The sequence below is a fragment of the Agelaius phoeniceus genome, chromosome 14, assembly GCF_051311805.1.
Source record: "Agelaius phoeniceus isolate bAgePho1 chromosome 14, bAgePho1.hap1, whole genome shotgun sequence".
NCBI lineage: Eukaryota > Metazoa > Chordata > Aves > Passeriformes > Icteridae > Agelaius > Agelaius phoeniceus.
The window spans coordinates 5555176-5569797 of NC_135278.1; the positions used below are offsets into that span (position 1 = coordinate 5555176).

General features: G+C 59.1%; 1 protein-coding gene across 4 annotated transcripts in view; it reads right to left on the reverse strand.

Annotated features, from left to right (window-relative positions):
* Positions 1-906: 906 nt before the first annotated feature.
* The window catches only part of NLGN3 (neuroligin 3), a 39906-nt gene continuing 26190 nt past the window's right edge, over positions 907-14622 (reverse strand). For 2 of the 4 annotated variants that reach the window (XM_077186200.1, XM_054641665.2), the window contains 5 exons: positions 13984-14043; positions 11182-11331; positions 9381-9566; positions 4095-4884; positions 907-3664 (listed from right to left, as the gene is read on the reverse strand). In XM_077186200.1, the coding sequence (XP_077042315.1) occupies positions 2827-3664; positions 4095-4884; positions 9381-9566; positions 11182-11331; positions 13984-14043 (2024 nt within the window). In that variant the 3' untranslated portion in view covers positions 907-2826. The remainder of the gene's footprint in view (positions 3665-4094; positions 4885-9380; positions 9567-11181; positions 11332-13983; positions 14044-14622) is intronic. The other 2 variants (XM_054641666.2, XM_077186201.1) reach the window with 1 other exon arrangement.

The window sequence follows — 14622 nt, forward strand, 5'->3', positions numbered from 1 at the left end:
CAGATGGCAGCCTCAGGAGTTTTGCAAAGGCAGTAGCATACTAGCACTGGGTTGTCTGTCACCAGCTTGCCTCGGGGTCCTAGCTTGGGTTGGCCACGCTGGCACATGTGGCAGCGTGCAGCTGGGGCTGTGCAAGGATGAGGAGAGGGGACAGAAGGGCAGGGCGATCCCCTAATCTGGGGCAGAAAGGCATCACCCCTTCAAGAGGGCACTGGGCACTCTGTGGGATGCCACAATGGGGAGCACTAGGGCTTTTAGGGGGGTCCAGCACAGGGTCTGGAGCATGGTGCTGGACAGGGTGACATGTGCCCGTGGCACTGGAGCTGCCAAGGTCCCCCATGGGGAGAAGGGCAGAGCCCCACACTCAGCTTCCTCATAGCCTGTGCCCCTGCCTGCCCCGGCTCCCCTGGCTCGGGGCCTCGGCCCTGGCTCCAGTGTCTGCGCGCTGCCTGGAGGCAATTCAGCCCCCCCACTCCGTTCCTGGTTTCCATGGCAACTCCAGTTGAAATTACATTAAAAAGAAATGAAACCAGCAGCTTTTCTCTTTGGCAAATAGGGGGAGGGGAGCTCAGCTGGGAAAGGCTGGGGAAGGGGTTTGAAGTTCGGAGGGAGGGGGCTGTGGGACAGATGCATTCCCACTTGGGGCCCCAGTGCTGGGGGCAGCAGGGCTGGGGGGATTTGGGGACACCCCCCACTGTGGCACACGGTGTTGGCAGTCCCGGATGCTACGGTGCCAGCTTGCCTGTGGGGGTCCAGCGCCCTGACATGGGGGGTGATACCAGGGTCCCCCTGCTGCCTCTGTAGAGGGGTACCAGGGACATGGGGACCAGCACAGGGCATCCCACCCACCCAGCCCGGTAATCCCCCGGCCCTGCATGCTCCAAGAAGAGGCGAGACACACCGCTATTAAAAATATCACTTCTGTTTTATTTGGAATTTGTTACTCTGCGCGGGTGACAGGGTATAAATACATTCTCCAACGAGCATCCTCACCCTCAGCCCTGCGTGGGGCGGGGGCCGGGGCGGGGTGCGGGGCCGTTGTTGTGCTGGCCCCGGGCAGCAGGGCCAGCAGGGCCAGCAGGGCCATCGATGCGCTGGCCCCGGGCAGCAGGGCCAGCCGGCACCGGTGCGTCACGGCCGCCAGCACGGGCAGCGTCTGCCAGCCGGACCGTCTTGCACAGGGACAAGATATGGTGTCCCTACAAGGACCTGTCCCTTTCTCCTGCCTCCCCAGGCCCCCAGGTGCTAGGGCTCACCTTGGGGGGCTGAGACCGGGGTACCCCACGTGGGATCCCCTGCAGCTCCTTCTCCATGCCCGCACCACACCAAAGCCACTTGTCTAGAGCCACGTGTGGCTTGGTGGCCACAGCAGATGCCCCAGCCCCAGCACAGGTTGGCTCCCAGCCCCACACAGGCTGCATCACCCCCAGAGTCCCTACCCAGGCATCTGTTCCAGCTGCACATCCTGGATGCCGGAGTTGGGGTCACTCCACAGTGGGGTAAAGGCCCCAGTGGAAGCAGTCTAGGAGGCAGAGGTGATGCTGGTGAGCAGCTCACCCTGCTCCTGTCGCCCCGCTCCTGCCGCAGGCTGCAAACCACCGGCTCTGCTTTCGGGCAACAAGCACGGGCAGGGAGGGCACAGCACAGCCCTGGGCCAATGGTGAAGGGATGTGGGATGCTCCTGGGGGAGCAGGGCAGGGTGGGGAGCATGAGGGGCTGTCCTGGGTTCATGGGAGTGAACAGACAGTGCTCGGAGCAGGTGATGCCCACAGGGGCAGTGGGTGGCACTGGCCAGTGGTGGCGGTGAGGGACCGGGGCGGGGGTGCTCGCAGGCAGGCCGTTGGATAGGCTTTTTGGCTGAGATACGTGGGCACGGGTGACAGAGGAGGGAGAATATCAAAAAATACAAAAGAGCGCAGCCCCACAGTGCAGGAGGCACTGCCCTGCCTGGTGCCCACCCACAGCAGGCGGGCGCCATGGGGGGCTGGCACCGTGCGCACACGCTGGCTTCTAACTGGCTTTTTATTTTATATCAAGAACACTTGGTTTTAAAATCTTTACAAAGGACAAAACGCGGCGACTCCGTTAGTGTGTAAAGAACTAAAGATCTGCTTAAAAAACGTCTCTGCAAAGAGAAATGACTGACACAAAAGAGATTCTCTGCAGCGCAAAGAGGGGCAGAGGTGCCAAGTCTCCAGCCCAGGGCCCCGCTCCCAGGGTCCCTGAGCCCCGGCACCAGCCCCAGCGCCCGCATCCAGCACAAGGCCAGGTCCCTGGACTCTGCCCATTCCCTCTGCCTATAGCACCATGGCCTGGGGCCACTTCTCAGCACAGTGAAGGAGCCTTTTCCAGGGCTGCCAAGATGCCTGGGGATGTCTGGGCACCGGCTGAGAGGGATGCCTGGTCCTGCTCCTCATCAGTCCCAGGGTGCTCGGTGGGCTCAGCACTGGAGATGCGATCGCCCCACTGGGAGGCACAGCCACAGCACCGGGAACCCCGTGGCCACTGACAGTGGGGTACCCCTGCCCACCTGCACGGGTGGGTTGTGCAGGACTACACCGTGTCCCTCCTGCACCCCACTGGTGTCCCGGGGCAACCCACGGGGCCCTGAGGCCAGGAGAGTCAAAGCACTTCTCAAAAGTTAGATAGGAACAAAAGAAAGCGCCGGGGCCGCTCTGGGACCCCCACAGGTCTCTGGGCTGGGAGCTGCACCGTCCGTGGGCGCTGCCCCTCCGTCTGGGGGCTCTGCGGGCCCCGCCGGTCCCTCTGCCAGTGTCTGCTGCGTGTGTGTGCGTGCGTGCATGCGTGTGCGCCGGCGGCGGGCAGCTATACCCTGGTGGTGGAGTGTGAGTGCGGAAGCCCCGTGCTGTTGAAGCCGGCGGTGAAGGTGTTGTAGGGGTGCAGGGTCTGCAGCCCCACCAGCGAGTTGGGGATCATGGTGATGGTGTTGGGGGTCATAAGCGGGATGTCGTCCGGAGAGCGGCGCAAGGTGAGGGTGTAGTCGGGCAGAGCGGCCAGGCGCAGGGTGTCGTGGGATGGCACAGCTTCGCACTCGTGGTGCCCCTGGCTCACCTGCAAGGAGGGCATCTCCTCATCAGGCGCGTGGGCGATGTCGTTGGAGGCGCCGCGCTGCGGGCTGGGCTGCCGGTGCGTGTCCTGCCGGCGCTTGTCCTTGCGGTAGTAGAGGGCGGCGAAGGCCAGCACGTTGAGGAAGAGGAGGGAGGCGCCCACAGCGATGGTGACGCTCAGTTCGGTGGAGTAGTCGCGGGGGCTCTCGAGCAGCGTGCCCGCCTCTTGCTCCGGGCTCCACTTCTCCTTCCCGTTCTCGCTGTTGTAGGCAGGAGAGATGGCGGGGCGCTTGGTGGTCCAGATCTTGCTGTTGGGCCGGCGGGTGATGTGGGAGTTCTGAGTGGTGTCGGGTGGTGGCACTTTGGTGGTGGTGGAGGTGTAGTGGAACATATCGTGCAGGTTGTACAGGTGGGGAACCAGGTGCTTCCAGAAAGCCACCTTGGTGGCCCGGTAGTGGTCGCGTACCCGCGGCTTCAGCCCAATGTGCAGGTACAGCTGGTCACGGGGGTTGTACTTGGACCAGGCCACCTCCTCAAACCGGTTGGCCTTGGTGTGGATGAACTTGGTGTCCTGGGGGACAGGCTTGTTGGGGTCCCTGTGAAACACAGGCAGAACAGAACTAGCACTGGGAAAAGCCAAAGAAACAAAGAGGGAGAGCTGGATGCAGAGACAGAAACTGAGGGGACCTTTGCCAGTGGTGGCACAGGGTGGGCTGGCAAAAGGGCTTGAATGACGGGGCAGCACCCAACCCTGGCTCAAGTCTCACCCAAGATAACCAGGGCCAACAAGCCTTCCCACCCCTGGGGCTTGGCTGGGTCCTCTCCCAGGGGCTGGCCATAATCTAAGCTTCTTGCTTTGTGGTTGATGCCATGGCCCCAGTGAAGGTGCAGCACACGGGGACCTCTGGGCACAGGGAGCTCAGTGTCCCACACTGGGCATGATTAACCCCCCACCACAGCACAGCCCCAGGGAGTGCAGCTGCAGTGAGTGCAGACCCCTGAGGCACGGCACCCATCCCCACTCACCCTGTCTTGGCAAAGTTGGTCCAGTAGGTCATCACCACGGCGCTGAGCATGACGTCGTTCTTGGAGAAGTTGCAGGGAAAGAGGTCTGTGGGGCCAATCATGGGGATCCCAAACACGTAAGGCACCTCATCCCCGTGGGCTGCATCGGACCATGCAGGCTTCATCAGGCTCTGGCAGTGGTGGTAGAAGGCGTAGAAGTAGGTGGGGGAGCCGTAGCGGGCGTGCAGGTCAGCTGTCACCACCGAGGGCTCTACCCACTGGTGGTCAGTGAAGAGGGCCACCAGAGTCTTGCGCCGTGTCTCGGGGTTGTCCCGGTCGGCCCAGTCCGTGTACATGAACTTGATGGTCTCCCTCAAGGTGTCCTTGCCCTCAGGGTAGCCGTACAGGTTATCTACAAAGTTGGAGACTGAGTAGTCAAAGTCACTGCCTGAGACGCCGTCCTCGGGGTCCACCACACCCTCCACAAACTTCAGCCCTTCACCCTGGTTGACCCCCAGCATGATATCATAGTTGAGGAACTCGCCCTGCTCCATCAGGATCTCTGGGTCATCCGGGATCACGTCCCCGTCAATGACTGGCCCGAAGGCCACGTGGTAGCGGGCTGGCTGGATGTCCTGCTCTACCAGCTCCTTGGCACTCTTCTGCCGCAGGCAGTCCACCATGTCCACGGTGTCCAGCACGTTGCAGCCCACCTTGTCAGCCAGCATGCTGGTGTACTTCACAGGCTGGTAGTTCACTGCCCAGCTGGAGAGCGCGGAGCCGCTCTGGATGATGGCTCTCTGGAAGAGACCTGCAACACAGGCAGGGAGTGGAGAAGCTCTCAGCAGGGTTCCAGCATCCCAGAGCTGCACTGCAGGATGCAGCATGGAGAAGGCATTGATGCTCTTGTACCCCTGCAAGGAGCCAGCGCTGCAGCCCACACACCCGGCCTTGTCCCTGAGCTGTGCTGCCTGCTGAGCTGGGCTCACACAGGGGGCTCAGCTCAGGGCTGCTGTGGGGATGGCAGGATGACAGCTGGGAATGCAAGTGGGTGCTCCTGGAAGCAACTGAGGGCTGCTGTGCTCCCTGAGGATCCCATTGCAGGAGATGACCCTGCATCCCTGTCCTGGTGTGGGAAGAAGAGGGGCCATGGTTGCATCACAGCCTGGCCTTGCCAAGCAGCCTGTGCTACCCCAGCCACCCCAAGGATGTGTTACCTGGGCCCAGCACCATCCTCCAGCCCAGGTTGGCACCTGCTTCACTGAGGAGCCAGGCTGTGGGCTGGCAGCAGTGGGAGGGTTAACGCCTGCTTGGGGACACTTAACCCTGCCTGTCCCACCCCACCGCTTTGTCAGAGTCCCCCTCCACCCCCTCCCTGCTGCTTCCTGCCCAGCTGGGGCTGCTCAGTGCCAATCCGGCCCTGCAGGAGCACGCTGCCAGATGCACAAAGAGGGCCTTTCTGCCACCAGGAACACAGAGGGAGTGGACTTTCGCCCTGGAAAACGAGGCCACAAAGGCCCTGGCCCAGGCAGAGAAATGCGTGGCTTCGCTCCAGTCCCATGTCAATGGTGCTTGTGCTCAGAATACAAAGGGTGGTGAGGAAGCAGAGCCTCTGGGCTGTGAAAGGCAGCCAGTCCGGGGTGCACCCAGGGGTCCCTGCTCTCTGGCCAGCCCTCTTTGCACCCCAAGTGCTGCCTGCACCCCTGCCAGACCCCAGCACTTGCTTTCCATGAGGGACTGTTCCGGGTGACCCCTGAACGGTGCTGGCACTGCAGTGTGGTGCCCATGGGGCTGCCCCTGGCACCCTGAAGTGCAGAGAACCCCTGTGCAACCAAGGCTGTGCCACTCTGCAGGGAAGCAGAGCAGCACCTTCCTGCAACAGAAGCGTTCAGAGGCTCCTGGCTCCCAGCCACCATGTCCATAGCTCTTGTCTGCACGCACATTCCTCACTCTGCCAAGTACCTGACGTACAGTCCCATGCACTGGGACAAAGAGAAGTCACAAGCTCTGTTTGTCACCTCCTGGTGCCCTAGAAAGCCATACCCAGCCTACAGGCTGGAGACTGGCCATGGGCTTGCTTGCTCTGCACCATCATCCACGTGCCAAGGAGCCAGGATGGGGTTTCCTGGCTCCCTGGAGATGCTGTCCCAGCAGCAGCTATTGCGCCCTGCCAGCAGCATCCCTTCCCAGACAGACCCACAGGCTGGGCTCTGGCCCTGCCCACCACTGCCAGGGCAGCTGATGTCACTGTCAGCTGGTCATGTCCCCGATGGAGCCCCTCTGCCATGTCTCTGCGTGGCCACATCCTGACCCAGGACTCTGTGAGAGCCCCGACTCGTCATGTCCTCCTGCTCTGTGCCAGCACCTGACTGAAGCCTGACAAGCACCCCAGGGAGGCAGCAGCACCCTGCCCTCCACACTGGACCTCTGCAGCTTGCTGAGGCCCAGCAAGAAGGTGAAGTTCTGCCTTTCCTTCCTGTTCCCCTCCATGGTGAGGGTCTCAACACACCCGGCTCCTGCAGGAGTGTCTGCCACAGCATGGTGGAGTCAGTGGTGGGGCCAGGGCTCTGCCAGAGGGTGGTTGGAGCTGCAGATTGCCACCAGCTGCTGCCAGCTCCACATTTCCTCTTTGCTTTGCCCAGTATCTGAGACTGGAAACACTTCTGGGGGTGTCTGGGCCAAGCCCTGCTCAGAGCAGGGTGCTGGGTGCCTTGTCCAGCTGAGATCTGGAGGGTTGGCAGCAAAGGGCAGAAGCCCCCATGGAGAAGGAGATGGGGCAAAGGAAGCACTTAAAGTTTGCCTGGCACAGACTGCTCATGCCCTGGTATGGCTGGCTGGGGAGAAAAACAGCACTTTAGTCACTGATGAGGAATCAGAGTGACCCTACAAGGCCTGAAGCTGGCAGGGAGCTGTGGATTTCCCCAGCAGCCAGACCCAACATGTGCTGTACCAAGCCTCCAGTGTCTGCCTCTTGCAGCACCTGGCAGAGCAGGCACAAATCAGCAGCTTCATTAATAGCTTGTGATCACTAGAAATTTTATTTTGATGCAGTAAAAACAAACCCACCTGTTCTGCAGGCTGCAACTTAGCACTGCTCCCATGCCGTGCTCCAGAGCCAGCTACCCATCCCTGGGGATGTGGGTGCTCTGGCACAGGGAACTTTTTGAGGTCATTTTACAGCCATTTGGCTTTATGGGACACTGGCTGCAGCACTGAGCACTCCTCTCCTGCCCCACAGCATTGACAGCCAGCAGCAGCTCCCCTGCCCCAGCAGTGAGTGCAGGGGGCACACCAGGGGCACTGGGGCTGCATGGGCAGCACAGGATTCACCATGCAGGTGCAGGGCTTAGTGGCATGAAGTGCAGCATCACCTGAGAAGTGCACATACTGGCAGGACTATTCTTCATGGCTGAAAAGTCACAAGGAGCAGCCCCTCCAATCCACCCTCAGCCTCTCTCCGTGCTGCTCCAGCCTGGACCCCTGCAAGAGGCTGGGGCCACCTGGGCAGCCAAGCACACACTCCTGCACTCCTGTGATGGAAAGGAGTACCCTTAGAAGCATTGGGAATGCATTACACATAGTGTTCCCTCTGCAGCCTTTCACACTCAATATGGGCAGAGAAAACACTTTTTCTTTCTGCAGGAGCTTTCAGCCTGTAAAAGACTCCCCATCATCAGCCATCAGCCCTGCTGAGGTTCTGGAGATCTCCATTCTTGTGTGATTCCCAGGCTGTTGAGCAGGGCAGCAGCTCTTCAGCTTCAAGTGCAATTTGCTGTGTGTCTCTGAAGGGCAGACTCATGCCCATGTCTACTGCTCACACATGTCCTTTTCTCCTCAGCACCACACTGGGGACACAGCACTGGAAGATGACTGCACCCTCATATAAAGCTCATGAGCAGGTCCCTGGCAGGCTGCTCCCCTGTGGACCACATCCAGTTCAGGCTTTGCTCCTAGAATTTCCTTTAGGAAATTTATCAAAAACACCTCCAGTCTCACAGCTAATTTTTCTCCCCCTCAGTGCTTGATGTAAATGCATTTGCAGGTGGTTTACATGCATTTGCTCTTATTCCAGCACAGCCTTTTAGCATAAATAATTCCCTTCTTTATTTAGAGTAAACACTCTGCTATATTTACAGATATTAATCATATTACTTCCACCTGTGTTTTGCTAGGTGCAGCACTTCCAGCTCTGCCAGTCTCCCAACAAAGGGCCCTCCACCCCTCCCTAGGCTCAGGAGGAATGTCTGGGGCACTCTGTCTTCCCCTCTCTTCCAGTATAAATACCTTTCCTTCCCCTCTATTCTAGTATAAACACCTTTCCTAGCACTGAGATCCCTGTTCCCAGTGCCCTGAATGATGCCCTGCACCTCCTCCACACCTGCACTAGGAACACCTGAGCACCAGGGCAGGGTCCCTCCTGTCCCTGGAAGCAACCAAGGGCTGCTGTGCTCCCTGAGGATCCCATTGCAGGGGATGACCCAGCATCCCTGTCCTGCTGTGGGGTCCCCACCTCTCCCCATGCCAAGGGGCTGGCTCTGGGCTGCAGCCTTGTGCACTGGGAGCACCCACTCCATCCCTGTCTCTCACATCCTCTGCCACTGGCCTCTTTCTGCCCTTGATGAGAAAGTTTTGCCTCCCAGTCCTGGTCCAGGCTCTCACCAGTGAGTGATTAGAAAGCAGCCCTGACTTTGTTGGGCTGGGCAGCAGGACCCAGGTGGGCTCCCCTCCCTGGGTTAGCATCAGCAGGGTGAAGGCTGAGCAGAAGCTTGGGTGGAGGTAGGACATAAAGAAAGTTATAGGGTGGGAGCTATAATTTGTTGAGTCGAAATCAACCGTCTTAGACTAATTTTTAGTCTAGTTAGACAAATTCTGCTCATTCTAATCCGCCTTGAATTCATTCGTATGCTAGTCCTAAGATAAGAAGGAGGATAAGTGAGGAGGTTCAGGTTAGGGTGGTGGTAGGAGATTGTAGTTGGGTGGCTCATAGTAGTGGGAGGAGTAGGGTGATTTCTAAGTCGAAGAGGAGGAAGGGAATGGCTACTAGGAAGAAGTGGATTGAGAAAGGGAGTCAAGCACATCCCAGGGGGTCGAATCTGCATTCGTATGGGGATAGTTTTTCTGAGTCAGGTTTTATTTGGGCGAGACAAAAGTTAAGTGCAGTTAGGAGGATGCTTAGGGTTAGTATGAATAGGATTATGTTTATTACTCTTCTCTGGGTTTAAACCAGATTCTGCAGCTGCAGCAGCCTCGGGCAGGGCTGACAACCTACCTTGAGTGGTGGGACAGGGTGAGCAGGCTGACACCTACCTTCTGAGTGGTGGGACAGGGTGAGCAGGCTGACACAGGAGGCACCGATGCCCGAGCCGAACACGGTGATGCGCAGGGGGTCCCCCCCGAAGAAGGCGATGTTCTCGCTGACCCAGCGCAGCGCCTGGATCTGGTCCAGCAGCCCGTAATTGCCCTTGGCAGCCTGGTCCCCCGTGCTCAGGAACCCTGAGGGCCAAGGGGAGCCCGGTTAGGGATGAGGAAACAGGGAAAGTCCTGGTTTCCCACCCCCCTTCCCCATACCCAGGGCAGGGCACCCTGTGTTCTGTGGGACCCTATCCCACCATGAGAGTTTTGTGAGTTCTAAGCTGGAGCAGGGACACCACTGAGTTCCTCCCACCCTCTGCAGAGCACAGAGGGCTGAAAGGCTGAGAGAACAGCTGCAAACCTCGGGGAACCTCTTTGGCCAACAACCAGCAGGGACAGGGTAAAGAGCACAAAGCTCTGTCCTACCCATACCACCACCCGTGCTAGAACAGCTCAAGACATCTCACACCAGCCCCAAGGAAAGCTCAGAAAGCATCAGTGGCTGCAGGCAGGGCGAGTGTGAGCACAGCCAATGCTTTCCATGGACTAGTGTGGGCTGGGGGAGGCTCTGTAAAGTGTCAGGAGGTGGGCTGGGCAGAGAGGAACCGACTGCAGCTTAAAATGCAAAGGCTCTCAGTGGGGAATAAGGTGAGAAATGCTTTCAATAGCGCAGGAAACACCCAAGATAAGTTATCACTCTTTCGTTTGCTTTGACTTTAAGCAGGAAGCCAAAACCTGAGGGGCCCGAGGTAAAATCCAGGCAGGTAACCCCAGCACACAGGGAGTGGCCCCAGGGCTGTGCTGGCACTTGGAGGGGGTCTGGCTGGGAGTGGTGCACCACCTCAATGGAAATGATGAAGGCACCACTTAAGCCTAATGTCATATTGTGACTCATGTGTCTTATCTTTGCACCTATCCATTTTAGGACTTTTGACATTAAAAGGTTTTGAATAGGTTAACTATCATCTTCCACATGAAAATATGGGCTCTGGAAACCATTAGAGGAATGTGCTGCCCCAGGTACCAGGCAGGAGCCCAAGGGAGAGCACCATGCTAGGCTGGATGGCCAGGAAGAGAGAAGAGAGCCAGCAGCTTGGCTTGGAAAGGAGCTGTCCCCAAACCTCTACACCCCTTGTTCTCATGCAGCCAAGGCAAGCAACAGTGGTGTTCCACACAAGCCTCCTGTGTCTCAGCCCCTGGGGGTTTCTGCTGCTTCAGCCAGGGGACTGCACTGCCTTTTGACCCTCTGTCCTCATTTTGCCTCTCTAAGTCACCAGTGCTTTTGGAAACAGGACTGCCACCCTCCTCTGCATGGCTCCTGACACCTTCCGTGCTGCCCACTGCAGACAGCCGTGGCACGGTGTGTTGCTGAGGGGGTCCCAGCAGCACAAGTGGCTTGGAGGCTGCCTGTGCCCAGGGAGGGAGAGCTGCCAGGTCCCCAGGACAGCCAGGCAGCACCCGCTGGCACCTCACCCGTCTGAGCCCTCTCAGGAGGAGATGCTGGGTAAACACATTTATTATTCATTTAACCACAAACCAATATTTGCTTTCAGTTGAGCCAGTTTGTGTACATGAGCCGGGGGGGCCGGTGCCAGGGCCCAGGCTGGGCTGTGCCCGTGTGCTGGGGGCTGTGCCACGTGGCACCGCCGGGCTGCCAGGGTCGAGGGCAGGGGCAGCGCCCGCAGCGCATCCCGCCGGGCCCGCCGCCCCCTGTGCGGCCCCGGGGCTGTCCCACGGCAGGGCAGCCAGCTCATACCGAGCACTCCAACGCGGTAGTTGAGGGTGATGACAATCACGTTCCCGTAGCTGGCCAGGATGCTGCCGTCTATCATGTTCCCCGTGCCCTCCATGTAGGAGCCCCCGTGGATATAGACCATCACCGGCTTGGCCCCGCTGTCCCGGATGTCTGCAAGGAGAGCTGGTTACACACAGCCCCGCACGCACGGCCGCAGCACCCTGCCCGACAGGCAGACCAAGGACAAGGGCAATGCCAGCTGCCAGGACCACGGAGGGGGCTTGGGAGCCAAAGCCAGAGCTCTCCTGGGGGCCACAGCATGGAGCCCCAAAGCCAAACACCACTGAACCAACCCTGCCAGCCCCTGGGCGGGACGTGGCTGTTGCTGCTCTGTCCCCACACTGCTGTCCCCTCAGGGGTCTGAGCAGGTGAGGGACAGACACTGGCTGGACCCTGCTCTCTTCCCCGGAGCTGGGCTCTGGCACGGTGTGGGAGCCAGATCAGCTGTGCTGTGGGTGGGAGCTGCAGAGTCCAGCCCCAGGATGCAGCCCCATGTCCTGTCTTTGGCTGGACCCAAGCACTCCGTGAGTCCTGGAAGCTGGCATTGCGGAGGGGGGCAGGGATGGGGGTGTGCAGGACCTAGAGGGGGGGCCACTGATGTGTGCTCCAGTGTCTTACTCTCCCACTCCCCCTTCCCATTCCCCTGGGAAGGCAGGGACCTGCCTGTCTGGATGTAATCCCACGGCACCCCAGTGCCCAGACACAGACATGGTGATGAGGCAGACAGTGGATGCAGGTGTGTGTGTCAGGGAGGTGAGCACGGCATCTGGACGAGGACAGGGCATGAGGCATGGAGTGAGGATGGACAATGGGACCCCGCGGGCCGGGGAGGAAGGACGGTGGGAGCCTGGGGGACAGGGAGCAGCCACGCTCCCTCTCTCGACTTCTCCTGTCCAGGGGACATCCTGCCCCTCCTGCCCCACTGGCTGGTGATCCCTCAGGGAGCCATGGCCACCCACAGGGGAATAACATCCTGGACATCCTGCCCATGTCACATGGACGAGGCAGTTGCACCTGCCCCGGAGACACGGCCAGGTCCCACATTGCCTGCCCTGCCCAGCCCTGTCCTGGGCTGGCCATCCAGACCCATGGACTTTGTCCTGCCTTGTGCTCACTCACACCCAGCACCTTGCCCAGGTGGGCTGGCAGTGCCTGCTTGGCCTCAGCTGCCCCAGGCAGCTGCTGCTCCCTGCCTGCCTCCCTCAGCAGTGCTGCACAGCACTGTCCCACCAGGACTGGGACCCTTGGGGCACAGCCACACCAACACCAGTGCCCACTGGGCTGGTCATGCTCCCTCACACCCACCAAGCCACTGCACATGTCCACTCCTCCCTGTGGCCTGTGCATTGCAGGGGGCTGCAGGCCAGGCTGATGGGTACCTCTGGCCATTGTCACCTCCAGCTGTGGCCCATGGCATGGCTAAAGGTGGCTTCCCATACAGAAAACCTCTTCCCTCCAGGAGAATGAGGCTATGCCAAACCTGAAACCTGTGCTGGCTCTTTTCCTATTGCCAGAATGTAGTCAGACAAATGCACAGACCAGGGGAGCAAAAAGTGCTTGCAGCTCCTCCAGGACAGACATTGCCTGTGTGGCACAGCTACATCAGGACAATTTTTTCCAGTATCACCTGCTTGAAATGAGAGGGGCAGGAACATCAGTGCCTGTGCCCGTGTCTTCTCCTCCATCCTGCACCCACTCCCTGACATGCAAAGAGCCCTCCTCACAGCAGAATGGCAGCAATGTACAGAGATGTACCAGGAAATAAACATCTTCCTGCTGCAGCACATTTTGGTGTGTGTGGATTGAGCACAGTGGAGTCACTTAGGCTGAATGCCAGTTTACGCCCTGGTACAAGAGATCATAGGGGCACAGGTTAGCTGGAGTAAACAACAGGGTTTTAGTACTGCCAAGGAAAAAGTTTTTCATCTATTTCCCAGATCCTAAATGCCATCTGCCAGGACTTGTTCGAGCTGCCCTGGGCCTTCTGCACACCATGAGGCTTTACTGTCCTCAGCACATGAGGGCTGTAGCCTGGCCAACCCTTCCTCCTAGCTCCTCATCACATCTCTGCAGCCAAACACGCTGACTCCATAACCTGCAGACAAACCACCCTGTTTTACTAAAAATAGCCTATTCTGCAGCTTGCTTAGTCCTGGCATACCTCTAGAATCACATCTGCTGGAAAGGCCACTTGCTCTGTCTTGGCTGGTGCTTGCAAGCAAGACCTCACTTCCACGGGGTGAGGAAGGAGAGAAGTTGACAGAAACCAAGGGAACCCTGGGTCTCCTGTGCATGGCCAGACACCCTTTGGGGTGCCAAGTGTTCAGGCTGCTGGCACAGCCATGGCAGGGCCAGGAAGGGGTGCGTGTGGAGGCTGCTGGCTCCCAGATGCATGTCACTGACTCTGGAGGGATGAGGCTGGAGGTGGGATGTGACCTGTGGGCTCAGGGTGAAATGGGCCCAGGTGCCCGAGGGCTTCTCTCCTCCCAAGCTGCCATGCTTCCTCCCTGCCCTCACTCCAACGGAGCAGGAGCAAACTCCTCCTAAAGCGGAACAACCCCATGAGCTTCCCCCCGTCAGGAGGAGGGGAAGGTGCTGGGTGCCCTGCACAGCCGGCCAGCCTGCCCCCCACCCCGCGCCGCTGCCTGGCACGGCAGACAGACACACACAGGGCTCCCTGGGGGTGGCAGCGGATGGCGGCACACGGAGCTGCTGTGCTTTGCTTTGCGTGTCATGCAGTGGCAGCCTCGAGCACAGAAATACCTTCGTCTTCATCACCGTCATTATCCGCTAAGTCCTCGCCCTGTTTCTTAGCGCTGGCTCCTAGGGACCAAACACGAGGAGACAGAACAAAAAGGAAAACAAAAAGGAAATAAAAACAAAACAAAACAAAAAAAAAAAAAAAGAAAGAAAGAAAAGAAAGAAAGAAAAAAAAGAACACCAAAAAAAAAAAAAAAAGAGAATTCAAAAATAGCATGATAGCAGAGACAGTGGGGCCACGCCTGTGCCCCACAGCACTGCTGGCTACTCACACTGCACCTCTCCCAGAGCCAGGGCAGTGTTGGGCACGGGCTGCCCCAGGAGTGTGCCAGGATGCTGCTTCACCAGGGCCCCTTCCCAGATCCTCCCTGGGGAGGGCTGGGGTGGAGGGAAGACGCGAGTGGGGCTGTGACAGCATCAGTGCTGGTGGTGGATGAGTCTCTCAAAGCACTTGTCGGTCCTCCTGCATCCCAGCCTGGCCCCCACCTGGTCATGCACCCTCAGCTCCAGGCAAGGCTCCCTCTCCTAGCACCCAGCCCTGCTCCCAGCTCTGCTGCCCCCAGGGACACCTGTCCTCTGCAGAGCTCACACCAAGGGCTGCCTTGCATGGCCACTGCCCACCAGGCAGGTTCCTGCCCATCA